At 40.5% G+C, this 19,376-nt stretch overlaps 1 protein-coding gene across 7 annotated transcripts in view; it reads right to left on the minus strand.

Moving 5' to 3' along the window:
* The window catches only part of SVIL (supervillin), a 221,944-nt gene that overhangs the window by 151,099 nt on the left and 51,469 nt on the right, over positions 1 to 19,376 (minus strand). For 6 of the 7 annotated variants that reach the window (XM_074324735.1, XM_074324729.1, XM_074324733.1 and 3 more), the window contains one exon: positions 13,012 to 13,110. Coding sequence is in view for 1 of the 7 variants with exons in the window: in XM_074324724.1 (XP_074180825.1) it covers positions 7,500 to 7,557 (58 nt within the window). In the remaining 6 variants the exon portion in view is untranslated. Of the gene's footprint in view, positions 1 to 7,499; positions 7,628 to 13,011; positions 13,111 to 19,376 lie in introns of those variants that run through there. The other variant, XM_074324724.1, reaches the window with a different exon arrangement.

The following is a 19,376-nucleotide window of genomic DNA, read 5'->3' on the forward strand; positions in this document are numbered from 1 at the left end:
CTAAAATTATCTCAAAATTAAAAGTTTAAGTATTAAAGAAAAACCTACTTCAAATGAAACTCCTAAATGCAACCCATTTGTAAATGGGCTACTTACTGTAATTGTATTTTAAATAAATCTAAGTAGATTTTCCTGTCATCAGTGCCATCATAAAAAATTCAAATCGGAAATGTTTCTATAAGAATGGAAGTCATTGATTCAAAGTAAAGCATTTGATAGAGAATAAGAAATGAAAGCACTGTTTCCCAATTAAAATATGTTTATTTGGCAGGTTGTATGGATACTTACAAGGGCATCTCCAATACCTAGGGCCTATCTGATAATAGAACAGGATTTCTCCACATAATTTTTAGAAGTTCAATCCACTGCACAAGGTGATTAATCTTCAAAACCTCACCTACACTTGAGAAATAAACAAGAAAACAACTCTTTAAGACAGGGAGGAGACTGGGCCTCTCAAATATAATGCTACTACCCTGTTTCCCAGAAAATAAGACCTAGCTGGACACTCAGCTCTAATGCGTCCTTTGGAGCAAAAATTAATATAAGACCTAGTCTTGTTTTACTATAATATAAGACCCGGTCTTTGATAAGCTAGTCTAATCTAATCTAATCTAATACTGGATCTTATATTAATTTTTGCTCCAAAAGACGCATTAGAGCTGATGGTCCGGGTAGGTCTCATTTTCGGGGAAACACTGTATAAATACCATAGGAACATGTTTTTGAACTCCAGAGTTCTACAGTCTTGAAGGTTTTATTCTTGAAAATAAAAAGGTAAAAGTTCAGCCTTCCAAGTGGTAGAATGGGGCTGACTGAGGATGTTTCAGTGCCCTTTATCGTCTCAGATTCCGTAAAACCTAGATCCAAACATCCTGAACTGTCCTTCCTGAAGACCAAACTAACTTACGCTGGATTTCTATTTTAGAAAAAGCGTAACTTAGGGAATGCTACGCAATGCACAGATGAGATGAAGCTCCTTTCCGTTCACTGAAGGAGAGCAGAACAACAAGCTCAAATAATTGCTCCAGCTTCTCTCATCTCCCAACCCACAATAAGTTCCTTCAGCCACCTCACCACCCCTTCAAGCACTTGCCCACCTTGTTTCTCTTTCTATCAGTACTAGTCTTCCATTGTCAACCACTGTCTCCCCCAGCTCAGTCCCCTCTGATTCCAGTTCCCTCACACCCAGGAACTGCTCCCCCCAATAAAAGGCTTGGCCTCTCTAGAGCATCTGACTCTTTCTGATCCCTTCTACTTTCTGATGCTATTTTGAAAAATGTCTTTGACACTACTTTCTCCGCCTCTCCCCATGCCTGCCGACCCCTCCCCTCCTCAGTTGCATCACTGCTCCTTCTTCCTTTCCTCTCCCTCAAATGCCTATTTCTCAGGATTCTGACCTCGGCAGTCTTCTCACTCTACCTCTCCCAGAGTGAGTTCTGCCGCACCGAAGGCCGAATTCAGGATGGTGGTGATTTCTTGGGGCTCAGAATGCCAGAATATCTCACAGAAACATGTGCCTCAAGACAAATGATGCTACACTCATCCTTTCCCATCATGACACGTGCTCCTCTTTTCCTAACTGACCACAGCTTCACCACCAGCCCCGCCTCACTTGGGCTCACCTTTCCCATCCCAGCAATCTCCATGTCTTGCTTCCTGAAACTCAGCTGTGCTCTCTACTCTCATCATGCTCTCATGGCCTCTTGCCAGGACTTTTGCAAGAGCCTCCAACTGCTCTTCCCTCCCCCACTGACACCTCCCCTAACCCATCCCCTCCATTGCATCTAGAATGCCCTCTTACCAGTGCCAACCTGGCACCATCACTCCCAACTGAAACCTCCACACTGGCTCCAGCAGCAGCTCCCCAGGTTGGGTATGGCAGGCGCTGCCTGTTATGGGCGTCCAGTTACTTCTCACTGATGGAGAAGTGTTCTTGGAGAGTAAATGTAAGAATGTCCTTCTAAAAGAGTACTTTTACTCTCCTGCATTTAGATGTTCATCAGTAGGTGGAAAAAGAGATCAGGTTTAAAAAAAAAGGGGGGGGAAATGGCACTTAACCTGGAGATTATCTCATATAGACCAAGATCTGCAATGACTTACTTGTACCAATATATTGCGAATAGTTGTGTGACAATTACAAAGAATTTTAATGTCTTGCTTTATTACAAACATCACATGTGGATACATCCAGGAGATGTGTGATATGTAGATAGCATCCAGCATACATGTGCTGGTGGAAAACAGGAAGTCAAGAATGCCTGGCCTATTGGATAAATTTCAAAGTCCCTGGTCTCTGTGACCTTATCTTTTCCTACCTGTCAGCCATAGATCCCACCACCCCTCCCCACAGTAAGTGACCATGACCAACCACACTGATCTAGTTACTGTGTCCAGGCTGTTCTCTCTACTCAGAATGCCTTTCCTTTCTTTTCAATTAAAAAAAACCCTAATCACCCTTTAAGACTGAGTTGACTTAATTTTCCTATGAACCCTTCCTTCCCTGATGTGCTCTACGATTTCCAACCTGTAAACTGTTAGCATCCAGGAGCCATGGACTCCATCTTGTCTCTGTATCCACAGAACCTAGCAACATGTGTCACTTGATAAATGTAATAAATGTTTGTGATATGAAGACTGAAAAATAGAATCAAAATAGCTTGCAGTTAGTTCTCTTTTTCTCACTTTAGTACAGTAACCACGTTCTCCTATTTTTTCTAGGTTGGATTAATCAATACTTAATACTCCGAAGTTAGAGAGTGACAAGAGTGACAAATTGGTTCCTCAGATTATAGGCAGAAAATGAAATTGATAGAGCCAGCTCAAGTGCTTTTGGGCAAGAGCCTCACTTTCCATTATTCCTCTGTGAAGCACCTATTTCTGAGCAAGGATGATGTCAGAGCGTTGGCCAAAACTGTCAGTGCCGGGAAAGCAAGGCAGCACAGCTCTCTCACTGCTCCTGCTTTCTGAAAAGTTCTGCTTTCTAAATGGCAGTGAACACGAGCAATCATTAGAAGTATTTTTTTAAGCTGCTCATTTCCGGGGGATGAAAGGACTAGGCAGACAGGATCTGTATCCCTCACTTCTGCTATGACAGGACTATACTTGAAATCATTTCACTTTCTTTTTTTCATTTTCCATAAACGTAGGATCATGATGTCTATGAGTGAAGACAGGGACATGCCTTAGTCTCCCAGCATCTGCACTGATAAACCACTATGAGAACAAATAATTTCATTTTTGCATAGATTTTTTTTAAAAGCTAAAAAGGGGGTTATTATTTTTAGTTAACAATATTTTACAACCAAAAGAAACAAAGAAAATCTCCCTGTCCCAGCTAATCTAACTCAATGAAGCAATGAGTCTGTCTCTCTGGCTGTCTGTCTGTCTCTCTCAAAGCTTATGGAGAACTTCACTGGCTTTGGATGACAATCTTTCAAGCACCAAGGTCATGTGTAGGTCACTGGCTTTAACAACAGATGAGCAAGCCAACTCTTGTCTCCCAGGCTGCTGCTTCAAGAGCAATGGGTGTGTAGCAACATTCAGCATGAACAGAATTGCTGGTCTCACGGTCAAAATGAAATGTGAGTTTGCCAAGGGGGAGCCTGGACTGTGTTTATGAGTTCTGGCCCCAGGGACACAGCCTCTCATACGGCTGGACCAACATCACATTCCTGGACGCCAGGCTCAGAGTCCTCAGAGTAACTGGAGATGTACAAAGTGTGACATGATCCATTTAGGCCACTATATATCTAGAAATATGGGATTTTTGTCAATTTGTCGCATGGCAGAACCACAGAGGTGGTTTCTCAAGTGGGAACATGAGCTTAAAGCAATGCAGCTGGTGAACTAAGGACCTCCTACACCACAGAAGACTCTAGAGGCTCTTTCTTTTCCATGCTGTTGTTGACATCACAAAGCTTTGTACCATAAGTGGCTTCCTCCACTGCTCCCAAACACCAAGAGGGAATAGACAATTCTTACTCCTGAATGAAAACTACGGAGTACCTAAGGTTCTTCTCAAGGAGTGCTGTGAGAAGGCAAACATCTGTACTGTGTTCCAAAGGAGACCCAGGAGCAATGTCTGCACCTCAGGGATACACTGGCAACAGAGAGGACGTGGGCGGCTTTCTCTCCCAGTCGCCAAGAAACCCCACACAACCTGGGTTGGAATCCCACTGCATGCACTTTCCAGCTCAATAGGGGTCCCACTGTAAAGTTCATTTTCATTTTCCTCCAGAAACACAGTTATAAGTAATGGCTGCACACTTGGGCCAACCCACAAAAGCCTGATAAACCTGTAATAAAGTGGAACCACAGTACCAATAATTCTATAAAACTGAACCACTGTGTATTAGAGCTTAAAATGGATTTGTGGCTCCAACTGGGGATCCTAAAACACAGCGCCCTGGCAGCACAAATGGTGACTTCCTACCCTGAGATTTAAGCAGTGACTCTAGTTTTGGGGTAGGGACTATAAAACTGAAGAGGTGGGCACTGTCTGAAAACCAACATGTAGGAGAACAGGGGAGGGGGTGACGTCAACTGAGGTGGCAGTGTGATGAGGGATGAGGGCTGAGTTCAGGAGGATGGTAATTTCTGGGGCAGGTGGAAGACACTAAGAACTAAAAAGTTCAAGAAAAAAAAATGGAAAGGTACAAGACTCAATCGATAAAGTTTTGCTTTATAAACATTGACTTCATTTTCTTGTATTTCTCATTTCACTGCATCAGGGGAAAACTTGGTTTCCATCCAGAGATCAAAAATCATGGATCTAGATGAAGACTTCCATAGTCCCATCGAGTTCTAAAAAAGCTGAGATTCTGTATTTCTGGGGCAAAAGGCTACCGTCTCACATTCACCAAAGAAAAATGGAGAGAATTAGGAGAAAGAAAAGGAGGAAATAAAGGAAGGTATTCCAAGGAGAGAGAAAGTATGTTAACACAATGCATTCTGGAATGAGAATTATTAGATAGCAGGAGAGTAAACAAAGATGAAAAACCCTTGACCACACCTCAGCTTCCCTCTAACACGACTCCGTCAGTCTATGGCAGGTCACTTCAAAGATCCTAACGTTACCTCACGGACTCGTTATACTACAGTGGGCTATTTATTAGCATGTACGAAGAATTCCCTGCAGAGAATCTACTGAAAATATAAAATTAGTGGGGTGGAGAATGTACACTGTATCAAGAGGAAGACAGGAAATACACACACAAACATACCCTCAAACGACTGCAATTATTTAGGAATTCTTCCAGGTACTCCTCGTCGTGGCTTTCTTCCTACCCTGAAGCTCAGCTGTCCTACCCACAGTGCCACTGCCCCAAGAAGGCGAGTTCCACGAGGACAGAGATTTTCGTCTGTTTGTAGACTGGTGTTAATTTCCAGTGTGCAGAACCGTGCCTAGCACATAGGAAGTGCTCAATAAATAATTGTTGAAGGAATAGAATGAATAACACATACTTTACAGGGATAGCGCCAAAACAGAGAGTTTTTTTCCAAAGGCTACTTCCCCTCTCGTTGCTCCCACCACTCTGAAATCTGTGATCGTAATCCCTGCTAGCTTCGTGTAGACTGTTCCACAAACCTGAATGCATTTTCTTCATTCCCGAGTACCTCCTTGGAGGAGATTTTCCTCATTAAGCAGTGCTTGATTTCAGCATAGGAGACCCTGGCAAATCCCTCCGTGCCTTCTCATCTTCTAGGCAGAGCATCACATAGGCACCCACTGTACCTGGACCAAGTACTCGCACAGACCCTGCCTGCAGCCTCGAAGGTAAGCTACGTGACGTGGCAAACCCTGAAGGCAGCATTACTTTCCAGAGCCAGGCTCACAACAGGCCCTCCCTAAATGTTTTCTGGCGATGGCCAAATGGGCAAGTGGAGTCCTTTCTCCCCAGAAACACGACACTGCTTCCTATACCAACAAGTATTAATTCAAATCCCTAGTGGGCAGTCCAGGATATGAAAAGTACAGTAATCTAATCTTGCAGAGGAAGAAGCATGAATCATCATTACACGGTCTGACACAGAGCAAAGTGATTAATCCCAAGCTGCACAGAGGTTCAGTCCACGGCGACGGTTCCCCCTGGGCTGCTAACCAAACAGCGGGGCCCAGGAGGCCAACATCACAGCAGCGACAGCACGGTTTGTATCCCAGGGGAGGAGACACAAGGAACAACAGTGCCATGTTCTCAGGACCACACTTTAAAGCTGTGTGTTCTGAGGGAAATTCTGTGACTGAGGGGGCAGAAGAGTGGAAATTTGGGGCTCAAAAATCTTGCCTCTTCTATCTTCTGACTCTGGTGGAAACTGCTTCAGCTCTGAAGCATAGTTATAAGTAGGAACTATAAGGTTTGCCAGATCATGGCATCTCAGAAAATAACCCAAGACCCCAATTCTCTCCAGGGGAAAACAATAGAATATGCACAGGACAAGCAGAGCCATGCAAAACAAATCTAGTTAGAATGTTCTCTTCACCACATCACAGAAACATCCAGTTCTGAAGGAAGGTCTTGGCCTTTTCCTGAAACATTCAGAAAGACCACCGCAGCTCTCCATCTCCCACCAAGAAACCACAGCCCCAGTGCACTTGGGAAAGTTGGTCAGGGCGCCCGCAGCCCTGAACCATCCCTCGGCTTTTTGTCTTTTTCTTTTGCACAGCTGTGTTCAATTTTCTGTCCTTGGGGTTTTTAAAGGAACATTTATTCTAGGGCCAGGATTCTCAAGTTTTATGGTTATACAACTCCCTCTCCCAGAGCCAAAGAATGTTTGAAAAGTCTAAACCCACAAAGAGAATTAGTAAAAGTATCCAAATGAAAGTGAAATAAAAAGTTAAGAGTTGTTCCAATTTATATTCAACCTCTTATTTGATTGTGTTATACCTTCTGTTTGCCCTTCAAGATGTTTGCTACCCATTTTTCATGCAATTAGAGGTACGCCTGTGTGTGTGTGTGTGTGTGTGTGTGTGTGTGTGTGTGTGTGTGTATGAGAGAGAGAGAGAGAGAGAGAGAGAGAGAGAGAGAGAGAGAGAGAGAGAGAGAGAGAGATTGGGAACAGGTAAGGACCAGAGAAGTCCAAAGGTGTAGTTATATTCTTCCGTGGTTTCTGTTTTGCATTTTATGGTAGATTTCATTTTAAATAAGACCTACATCTTACATTGGATTTAATAAAACATCACAAAGAAAGACATTCCTTTAGGAATTTTATGTGCTTGTTTTTCATACTTAGAGAGCTGGATAGTAATAGGTTTTTAGTAGTAGGGCCACAGTTTAAAAAACAAAAACAAACAAACAAAACCTACATTTTTACTTAAAAAGTCAAATTGTGGCATTTTTAGTTGCAATGCTCGAAGTACATTATCAAGACCCAAAAATCATCCTCACACACACACATCGAAAAGAGAGCACGAGGCCCCCAACCAGCCCATGAAATGCTACCCAGGTTTCTAAATGCAACCAAACGAAGTTATTTCAGAAAGTCCAGAGGGCCCTTACCTGTCCTCTTCTGTTGTTCACTCTTCATGTCACCCAGATTCCCACATCGCAAAGACATCTGCCCAAAGGCTCTGGCTACACAGGCTCACACACATCACTTTTAAGTTTGCCCCAAGCGCTAGCTGCCTGTTTCCTGCAGCTCATCTGATCTGACAGACAAAGCCAAGTTCAAGCCTTGGGGCCTGAGGTTTGTGACACAGCACACACCACCCACATTAGAGGCCTGGCTGTATCCCAAAACAAACAAGACAGTTTTGAGAAACAAAGCAATTTGCACAGAGCCTCCCAGAGCAGAAAAAACTCAGCCAGTGCTCCTCCATAAAATGATCTGAAATGTTGTCAGTGGCACCTGCTTCATACAATCCGAGTCTCTGAAAACAATCAGAAGACACTGTACACTGACCTTGTCCAACCCAGGCCATGATGAGTCTCCTGCAGGCTGCTCTCCAGAAGCAGTTAGTTGTGCACACAGCAGACTAAACTCGTTTTCGTTACAACCACTTTCTCTAGCGCTTTTAAAATCAAGATATAAAAAGTGCCCTTTAGCACGGCCCTTTAGGCAAAATAACGCGTTGAGGTTCAAATAATTCTTCCCAATAACCACTCTCATTCTCTCCTGATTGGAAGTTACCAGAAGCTGGTAAAATCTCTAAACTTGGGCAGGGGACAGCTGAAAAAAAACAAGATTCTAAAGTCCGGGTTTCTTTTAAGCTGGTGTTTTCCTATTTCCTTGTGGATGATATTCTAGCTTCTCACCAAGTAGGACACATTACTAATAAAGTTTTCTCATAATAATACATTTAAAACCCTGTGGACCTGTGCTCTGGGACAAATTAAGATTCTTCTTTCAGAATAAGAATGTTTTCATGAAAGTAATACTGAAAAATTCTTCCCTCAAAATCCATAAATACATAGCCCTTCCATATACAATAAAACACAACCAAACAACAACCACATAATTTTTTTTAAACACATACACAAGAAAAATCCTTATAAAGAGCCTTTAACCAGGGCTTGAAAAACGAGGATGTTTTCTAATTTTGTGCCAAGCTAGTTAGAAAATGTTGGATTTTAAAAATACTGTTTTATGATAGGCCATTTATATGCCTAAGTAGCAGTCCATTTTCTCAAGAGTAAGTGAAAATTGGGTGGTTACTTAAAGGAACATGTATCTTTAAAAGTAATTTCCACACAGTTTAAATTAGTACAGAAGCATGAGAAACAATGTGCTCAGGCCAATGGTAAGATGCATGGTCAACGTACTCCTGAGGTTTATGAAAAGCATCTGCCTCAAGCATCTGTCTGTGTGCCTTCTGAGAAAGTTGTGTGCCACTTCTCCCTCCACCTTGCTTCAAGTCCCACTATGCGCTCAGTGGGCCAAATACTGGGTTCCATTGATGTCTAAAGAGATGTACATACAGTGATGTACATATAGCCAGAAATTTGCTTTATAAAGACTGTGTCTTAAAGCATAGAATGCCTTTTCTCTATTCTGACTTCAAATAAATATTTTCAAACAATTTGATCAAAACTTTGAAAAAGCACAGTAATAAAATCCTTCTCTCAGCTTTCTCCCAATCAAAATAACAAAAGAAAATCAAAACCATTAGAGAACAAAGCAAAGAATGACCCTCCTGTCTGGATCCCAGCCCAGCACTACCAACCCCTACCTACAAGTTGGCAGCTGCCTAGCTGCAGGATTTATACCCCTAAGAGCTGGCTCCATGGGAAGAGATGGCCTTCAAACCCTACCAGCACTCAGCCCTCGGCACTCAGTTGTTTCAGCAGAGCAGGAAAGGATCCTTGAGCAATTTTTCACCAGAGTGTGGTTCCAGCAATCGTCTAGAAATACCAGCCCACCTCCCTCTAGTTTAACACTTCACATTCCCTCTGCAACCCACTGTGATCTGGTTTCCACTATTGAACTTTTTTTTTGTTTTTGTCATGGTACCAGTTGTTGCTGTGTTTTTGTTTTGTTTTGTTTTCAATTACAGTGAAACAACATCCATCTTGGCAGTTCCAAAAGATGCTTCTGTTCTCCTCTTACTGAACTCTCCGTCACTCCACCTCTGTGGACCCCTCCCTCCGTCTCAAATCACCTGAGTTCTGTGACCCTAAACTCTCCTACTTGCCTTCCTCCCTGGCTGGTGCTCCTTTTGTTTTCTTTGTGGTTCTCCTCTATTCTACCTCATCCTTAGACTTATTCACTCCCCCAGTCCATCTCTCCCCCCATCTATCTACCCATCTTTCCTCTCTCTCTCTTTCTCTCTCTCTCTCTTTTCATCTTTGCCTATGGATTTACCTATTATCTAAATTTTAAATCCAGTCAGAATTGCTCCTCTGAGTTCTAGATGCACATTCAACTGTCTAGTTAATATCTCTATCTGGATATTTAACAGGTACTGAAACTTAGTGTATCCACAACAGAACTCTGGATTCTCAAAGCAGGCTCTCACCATTTAAAAAATGAAAACAACTCCATCCCTAGTCTTTCCTCTCTTTCTCAGAAGTTGCCACAGCCAAAATTTAAGAGTCATTCTTGATTCCTCTTTTCACCTTACTCCCTATATTAGTATCTCATCAATCACCAAGTGCTGATACTCACACGTCCAAAATATATCGTTTATATACGTACATGTATCTAGGAGTGGATATGCTAGATCATAAAGTACCTCTATGTTTCCCTGTATGAGGAACTGCCAGACTATTTTCCAAAGCAGCTATTTGGAAAGATTTTTACAATGCATGAGAGTTCGAATTTCTCCATATCCTCACCAACACTTGTTACTGTCTGTCTTCCATACTGGAATGAAATAGTATCTCATTATGGTTTGGATTTGCATTTCCCTGATGGCTAGTGATACTGAGAATCTTCTCAGGTGCTTATTGGCTGTTTGCATATCTTCTTTGGAGAAATGTCCACTGAGAGCTTTGCCTATTTTTGAGTTGGGTTATCTTCTTACTATTGAATTATAAGAGTTCTTTATATATTTGAGATAACAAGTCATTTATCAGATTATATGATTTGCAAGTATTTTCTCCTATTCTGTGGGTTGTATTTTCACTCTCTTGATAATGTCGTTTGATGCACAAAAGTTTTAATTTTGTTGTAGTCCAAATTATCTATTTTTCTCTTGTCACTTGTGCTTTTGATATTTTATCTAACAACCACTGCCCAATCAAAGGTCAAGAGATTAAAAACCATGTTATCTTCTAAGAGTTTTATAGCTTTAGCTCTGACATTTAGGACTTTGATCCATTTTGAATTAATTTTTGTATATGGTATGAGATAGGAGTCCATCTTCACTCTTTTGCATGTGGATATCCAGTTGTCCCATAACCATTTGTTGAAAAGACTTCTTTTCCCACTGAATTGTCTCGGAAAATTTGTCAGAAATCAATTACCTTAAATGTATGGCTTCATTTCTGGTCTATTAATTCTATTTCAAAATATGTGTATCCTTATGCCAGTACTACAGTGTCTTGATTTCTGTAGCTTTGTGTTAAGTTTTTAAATCAGGAAATGTGAGTCTTCCAAGTTTGCTATTTTTCAAGATTGTTTTGGCTATTCTGGGTCCCTTAAATTTCTATATGAATTTTAGGATAAGCTTTTTAATTTCTGTAAAGAATCCATCTGAGATTTTGATAGCAATTGCATTGAATCTATAAATCAGTATAGGAAGCATGGCCATTTGAACAATAGTAAGTCTTGGTCCATGAACGTGGGATGTTTTTTCATTTATTTAGATTTTCTTTAATTTCTTTCAATAATGTTTTATACTTTTAAGAGTATAAGTTTTACACTTCATTGCTTACATTTATTCCTAAGTACATTATTATTTTCCATACTAAAGTAAAATAAATTATTTTCTTAATTTCATTTCAGATGTTCAGTATAAGTGTATAGCAATACAGTTGATTTTTGTGTACTGATCTTGTACCCTGCAACCTTTCTGAATTTGTTCATTGGTTCTATAATTTAGTGGATTTTCCATATACAAGATCATGTCATCTGCAAATAGAGATAGTTTTAGTTCTTCCTTTACAGTCTAGAAGTCTTTTATTTTAAATTCTTTCCTAACTGCCCTCGCTAGGACCCCCAGGATGATACTGAACAGAAGTGATAAGAGTAGACATCTTTGTCTTGTTCCTCATCTAAGGGGGGAAGCTTGCAGTACTTTATGATTAAGTACGATGTTAGCTGTGGGTTTTTCATAGACTCCCTTTTCAGGTTCAAAAAGTTCCCTTTCATTCCTAGTTTGTTTCATTTTTGTTGTTTTTGGTTTTATTATTTTTGTTTTTGTTTTATCATGAAGAGGAATTGTATTTTGCCAAATGTTTTCTCTGCATCAAACATAGACTTTTGCACTTGCTTTTCCCTGTGTATGCTCTCTCTATACTATCTCCATAACTCAATACGTCTCATCTTTACAGTTCTCTATTTCTGGGCAGTCCTGGTCAATCATATTCGAACGTTCCCATCCACCAATATCTTTTCCCCAGTCAGTCTATTATATAACCTTCAAAGTACCCATCCATTATTATAATAATCACCAAATTGGATAACACTTGTATAAGTCTTAGTATTTGCCAGCAAGTAGTCATCATTTTAATCCTCACAACAACCTTACTAGACAGATGTTATTATCATCAATTTACAGATATGGAAATTGAAAAAGAGGTTAAATGTCTTATTCAAGGTCATGCAGTTTATAAGTGACAGACTCAGAATTAAAACCCAGGCCCCTTAGTTCCCCAGATCATTCTCTTAAATATCTGTTATCATGCCTATCAATAATTGCTCTTACTTTCTTCTTACCTTATTTACTGTCTATACACAAACATTGCCAATCTCATTTATTGTTGTCATTTTAGAATCTAACATCGTGCATGGCTGGTGTTCAATAAATATTTAATGAATAAATGGAACACTGGTTTTAAGATGCCCAGAAGAAAAGAGTCCAGATGACTTTGGTAAGCACTGCTGACTAAACACACCCATAGAGATTCATAAGACTCATTCATTTTTGAGATCCTTCAAAAACAATTGTTTAATCCAAGTTTTTCCAAACTCATTTGAGCACAGACCCATCTTCCCACCTCCATCCCCACAGTAATAATAGTCTAGGGAATTGTGTTCTCAGGAACACACTTTGAGAAATACTGCTCCAGAGAGGCAGTTCAGATAGAACATTTCCTGGAAGGAAGCTTTTGCTTCCTTTCCTGTGACTGGATCTGATCTCATCTAGAAAGTCTTAGAGTCCCTGAATGTTCTCTCATAGCCACAGCTTAGCTGAAAAAAAAAACCCTAATCACACAGGTAGCTTTCATTTTCTCAGAGCTCTGATTTGTTGAATGTGATTCAAACAAATTCACCCTTCATAACATACTTTACAACTTTACTAGATAGATGTTATTACTGTATACTTTAATGTATTCTCAAAATGCAGACAAAAACCAATGATGTATGTGTTAACCACAAAACTGTTATATTTCTTTCCAAAATACTTACCGTACTGCTGATATTTAAATCATGGCTTCAGATGTAGAATGACTTCAAAATCTTCATTCCTCAGCTTCAAGCCTTCAAGACCATCTAATCAAGCTCTCTCTGAAAAAGGAGAAAAATTTCTTTGAAATCTAAGAAAGAAAATAGCAAATAATATAAGACAACCACATGCATGAGCAAAGCAGGATACACTGCTTTGATTCATTCTCTGCTTCTAAAAAGCTTTCTCCCTTTCAATTATTCAGCTACATCAGCAACTACAAATTATAGGCAGTGGTTAGAGCCTCTTTTTAAACCTCATAAAAATACTCAATTAAAAATACATTTTTCCTTCATCTTAAACTCAGTGAAGAAAATCGTTTCTATCGAATGGTTCTCCATAGCTCTAATGTTCTGTGGTGACTGAAATTTTATATATTTGGTCTGAAGGCAAGTGTCATCTTGAGTAAACATGATTACTTTCTAAAACACAAATTTATATCAGATCCAAATAAGGGGCTTTGGGAAGAGAAGTTATATAACAAAGAGACCTGAGAAAACAGAGGAGAGTGAGTTGGAACTCATATGGGTTGTCAACCATAAGGAACTGACAAAGCATCAATTCCTTAGAAAAAGAGAGACACTGGAGAAAGAAGTTTGGAGACTAAACTGTCTAGGGCAGGGGTGTCAAAACTGCGGCCCACGGGCCAACTGCGGTCCGCAATCCATTGTTAATTGGCCCGCAACAAATTCCAAAAATATATTTAGTTTACTTAAATAAACCAGGTGAGGCAATACGTACTTCACCTCGAGTGAGTAGCCGGCTGTTTGTGTATTTTACCACATATGGCCCTTGGTGAAAAACATTGAAAAAAGTTTAGACACCCCTGGTCTAGGGCATCCAGAATGAGTGATTGGGCTAATTCCAGGCAGAGAAAAATCTTCAACATTTATTTTCCTCAAAGGCTGGGGTATGAGGGAAAACACACTTGCACACAAATGAAACACAGTAGGACTAAAAAAAATGTACATTTCCTGTGATTTTCCTAACTGTATGTAATTTGTACACAAGATGACTCACATGGTAACAGACTCATTCCTTACACCCAAAGTGGCTGACTGACTCTGTGGAATTCCTGATGACTCAGTCTGAGAGAGGGGTACTGAATGAACACAAGCAAAGCTCCAGCCCTGAGATCCTGGACTAACAAGAAAAGCCCTTAGGTTCTATTAGTTGGTTAGTGGTTAGTCCGTTAGTGGTTAAAGATGGCTTCAGGAAACCTTTTGTTTTAGGCTACTGAAGCACTTCCTCCTACTTCCTCTCAATGTCTATTCAGAACTTCCTTGTTCTACAAGGATGACTTTTTGAAAAAGTCATCTTAGGAAACAGATTACTCAAACACAGAGGGCTCTGAACTGGACAGCAGCCAGTGACACACCACCGGTGTAAAGTACCAGAACTGGGATTAGTTCTCAGTTTTTAGTAGCATATGGGAGACATGGTGTCAGAGCCTATACTTTGTATAGAAAGAATGGGGTTCATCTCCAAAAACCCAGGCGGAGGCAACTTATAAGGAAATCAGCCTGTGGTGTTGAGGGGAAAGATGGGAGTCAACCCATGTGAAGTTTCCACGAAGCAAAAAAAAACCCCAAACACATTATTGTTACCACTGCTTGGTAAAATTCAGACAGCCATGAACTTATTACTTAAACCATATAGGTGGTTGTGGTAAACGCAGACAAACTGTTGGGTTTCAGTAGGCTATTTTTTGTGTGTGAAAAATAAAATCATTTTCCCTCCTCCCCCTTAAATCTGTTTATTACTAAAAGCTTTGGAGCCTTGTGAACTGGGCTAGATCAATTTAAGCCTCTATTTCCTGTAGGGCTCCTCCTCAGGATACCAAACTAAGGAAGAATTTACCTGCTTTGGACAAAAGGACCCTCTTTCTGTACTGGCCACAAAAGAAGGGAACAATGAAATTATGCAAAAGGAGAAAAGGCCAAGAGAACCAAGAGAATCCAACAGGCGAGGGCAGGAGAGGATTCACATCACTCCCTCTACTTAGAGAGCTGAACGCTTTGCCTTGACTCACATGTCTGTCTGTCATTGGCCCACAGCCCCTGAGAACCTTCTAGAGCAGGGGTTCTCAAAACTTGAGTATGCAAAAGGATCCCCTTGAGGATCTAAAATTGTAAGACCAGGAAGGAGATAATCTATAGTGGAGATTGTGAGCCCAAGGACCAAGGAGTTTGAAAGGCCTGTACCTGAAACACTTTAGATCTAGGAATTGGGTTCGTCCAAAGACAAAGGGAAAACCTCAGTCACTAGGTAATAAAACTTCAGAATACAGCCACTAACAGAAAAACAAAACAATAAATTAGCTTTAATGCCCTCAAGATACTTTGGGGGAAAGAGCAAGACCACAATCAGGAAAGGGTCCAAGTTAAATGACATGTTGACATTTAATATACTAGTCAAAGCTGTACGAAAGCAGCAAAACACTCCAGAGGAAAACATGGCATTGGGAAAAGAAGAATTCATATGGCTCCTGCAGCAGGAAGAGGAGCTCCCCTCCAGGTCACACCCATAAGGTCTTGTCTTATCTCTCCAGGCCTCTTCTCAACCTTTCTAAAGTATTTCTTCCAGGAGAAAAATAAACTTTTGCTGGACTTTCAAACGATGATCAATCCCTCGGCAAGAACTTTGAGATGACTTTGTGATGAATTCTAGACCAATTGCATCTAGAAAGCAGATACACCAGAGAAAGGCACAATTTTAATGTTTCAAAAGATTTAGGTTTGACAGGAGGTACCAATGGATGTGCCCACAGTGAAGGGACGTCTCTGGTGAGTTTTATTCACATACTACTTACCTACTACAGTGTCAGGCTCTCTAGGTGCACAGCATTTACCAGGGCCTTCTCCCCCCTCCACCAAGCATACAAAATCCCTACTTACAGACCCTAGGGACGAGGATTCTAGGAGACCCAACTTTATTCTGGTTACTTTCTCCCCTCTTTCTTTCCATCGATGCCTAGAGCAAGGAAAATTAGTTTCTTCAAGATAGTTTCCCAGAGCCATGAGCACTTCCTCCCAGAGTCATGGGCACTTCCTCCCAGAGTCATGGGCACTTCCTCCCAGAGTCATGGGCACTTCCTCCCAGAGCCATGGGCACTTCCTCCCAGAACCATGGGTACTTCTTCCCTATCTTCATATAAATTTCAAGATATCTTTCAGGATTCAGCTCGCAATGCCTCGTTTCCATGAGGCCTTCCCTGACTGCCTAACTTCTTCGTTAGGGACCTTTCTCTCTCCTGAATCTCTGCCAAACATCTGATTATAAATGACTACTAGAGTTCATTCTTAACCGCCCAGGTTTGGCTTAGCCATAGTAATGATAGATAGGTAGGTAGGTAGTTAGATAGATAGATAGATAGATAGATAGATAGATAGATAGATAGATAAAGAAATAAATCATTATCATTATTTGAACATTTGTAAAACAAACAAAAAAAAGAATACCTTCAAATCAACAAAACCATGTAACTCTCAGAAGGTGTCCATTGACTGTAGCTACAGAATAGCCTACAGACATCACAGTGAGTTTGTAACAGTGTAGGGATAGCCCCATTCCACCACCCTTCAAACATGCACTTACTATATTGATGTCCAAGGTGCCATTCTGCCAGCATTAATTCTAGGACCATACAAGTTGATAGGAAAACTATTAGCAAGTGACTCCACTGCCATGTGTAGAAGTCAAGGCTAGAGGCAAATAAATGAGCAATGACACCAGTGGGAAGATGCCATAGGAGATAGGGCAACAGGTACCATGGGAGATAGGGCAACAGGGACAAGAGGGGAGGAACTCCCTTCAAAGATCACTAGGCCCACTGCAACACCTTCAGAAAGAGGAAAACACAGCTCTCAATGACATACTAAATTGTTTAGGCTTCATTTTAATATTGGGGGGCGGGGGAGCAGAAAGCTTGAATAAAGAACAAGTAATAGATCATTTTAAGAGTACTAAAACTAGACTATTTTATTTCTCAAGTAACTTATAGGAGATTTTGTGATCCTAAACTATTATGCTTGTAATATTTTTATACATTAAGATAATATCCATAGAACAGTGACTATTTTCCTAAATACTGGATTTTTTTTTACTAAGTAAATGTTGGTAGTCTTCACTAAGTAAGGGTATGTTAAATGCATTTAAAGTATAATATGACAATGACAATTTTTTGGTACTCTGCTTCTCTTAATCAAGAGTTGCCTGAATTTCATATGTATTTTTTTTTCTTTAAAAATGAGACAGTGGGTTTTTATAAGCAGGACTCTTGTCATATTATATGTTTTTAGTGTTGCATAGTCCTGAGTCCAGTGCTGAACAAACAGATGCTGAAGGACTGACAGGCATACCAGTGGACACAGGGGCAGCTCTCCCCTCCCCCCAGGGCTTCTGGCAATCAGCACACCACCAGCTGCAGGAAGATGCTCACAATCAAAATAGCAACTGACGTGGGGGACACATGAAGGAAAGGGAGCTAAAATAAGCACCACGATTGTCCCTAGTGAGAACCAGAAATGCCACCACCCCTCTGTCCTCAGGGATATCTTTCTTTGGGGACTCATTTCCCACTTCATGGGCTTTATGCTGCTATATGGGCTTCCCATATATCCCATTACAGCATAGGTTCTTAAAAGGCAATGTCAGGTTCTTGTATATTTTTTAATATGTTCCTGCAAAACCCTGGGAGGTCTTCTGCTTCAAAATTCCAAGGATGTGGATATTAGCCAAAATCACAGGTGGGGAAATTAAGTTAATGGGCAGAATTCTCGATTTTGAGTTCTTTCATATTTTTTTTTTTTCCAAAATTTGTGGTGCCTCCTACCACTTGCCCCATAGCAACCACAAAATGAATAAACAAGTAGCAAGCAAACATTGAAGAAAAACTTTGCTTGCTGTTTGATTGATATATGTGTTTGTGTATTTTATATTGTTTATAGCATCCATATATAGTGCCATGGTCTCTCTGCACAGATTACCATTATAAAACCATTAAATCACCAAACGTTCTCCCCCTCCAAATTCATATGTTAAAACCCTAACTCCCACTTAGATGGCATTAGGATGTGGGGCCTTTGGGAGGTAATTAGGTCATGAGGGTGGAGCCCTCATGAATGGGATTTATGTCCTTATAAGAAGAGACACAGAGAGCTTGCTTTTTCTCTCTCCTGTCCACCATGTGAGGACACAGCAAGAAGGTGGCTGTCTGCAAACCATGAAGTGGGCCCTCACCAAGAACGGAATCTGCCAGCACCTTGATCTTGGACTTCCCAGCCTTTAGAACTATGAGAAATCAATGTGTGTTGTTTAAGATACCCAGTCTGTGGTATTTTGTTATAGCAGCCCAAACTGACTAAGATGTATACACAACTTTATATTTAGTAATTAAATATATATGTATGTATGTATGTGTGTGTGTGTGTGTGTGTGTGTATATATATATATATATATGTATACACATATGTGTGTGTATGTGCATCTATATACCAAGGGTGCCAAAAAAGTGTATACAAGTGGAAACTTTGGTCAACTTTGCTCAAGCAGTAGTTTGCCATCATCAGAAGTGTCTGGACACTGATGGTAACCACTCTGAGCACCTCTTATAATTGCAGAAGTCAAACATGGTTTGTATTTATCTTTTGTTATTGGTATATATTATTACAATTTTAATACAGTTTTCTTTTCTTAAAATGTGTATACATTTTTTGGTACCCTCTATATGTGTGTGTGTGTGTGTGTGTGTGTATATATATATATATATATATATATATATATATAGAGAGAGAGAGAGAGAGAGAGAGAGAGAGAGAGAGAGACAGACAGACAGACAGACAGACAGAGAGAGAGACAGACAGACAGACAGGGGGGGGGGGAGAGAGAGAGAGAGAGAGAGAGAGAGAGAGAGAGATAACTTGACTAGACTCCCACACACCATAGGTCCCAAATGGGAAAGCCAGGTCATGTCTGCTCTCTGCAGAGATGGCCACTGTAAAAAAATGTATGGTGAAAATGTTGCTAAGAAGTGCTAAAAGGTAACCATCTTTGTATGGAGATAGCAACAAAGAAACTAGGAAGAGAGAAAGAGATGATTAAAAGTCTTGTGGCCAAACTTCTAACCCTGACATAATGACTAAAACTATGGTGGACTCAACCTTTCACATGGAGGAATCAGGGACTGAGGGAGAATCACAGTGTACCTCAGAAATCACGACTTCTTCCTGAGCCTCCAGGAGTAAGAGAAATAAGCTAAACCTGAGAACTGATATCACTTAAAAATGAGATTCGGGTCAACATATGTGAGTATAAGTACACAAATCTG

This window comes from Rhinolophus sinicus, linkage group LG02, assembly GCF_036562045.2.
Source record: "Rhinolophus sinicus isolate RSC01 linkage group LG02, ASM3656204v1, whole genome shotgun sequence".
Classification (NCBI taxonomy): domain Eukaryota; kingdom Metazoa; phylum Chordata; class Mammalia; order Chiroptera; family Rhinolophidae; genus Rhinolophus; species Rhinolophus sinicus.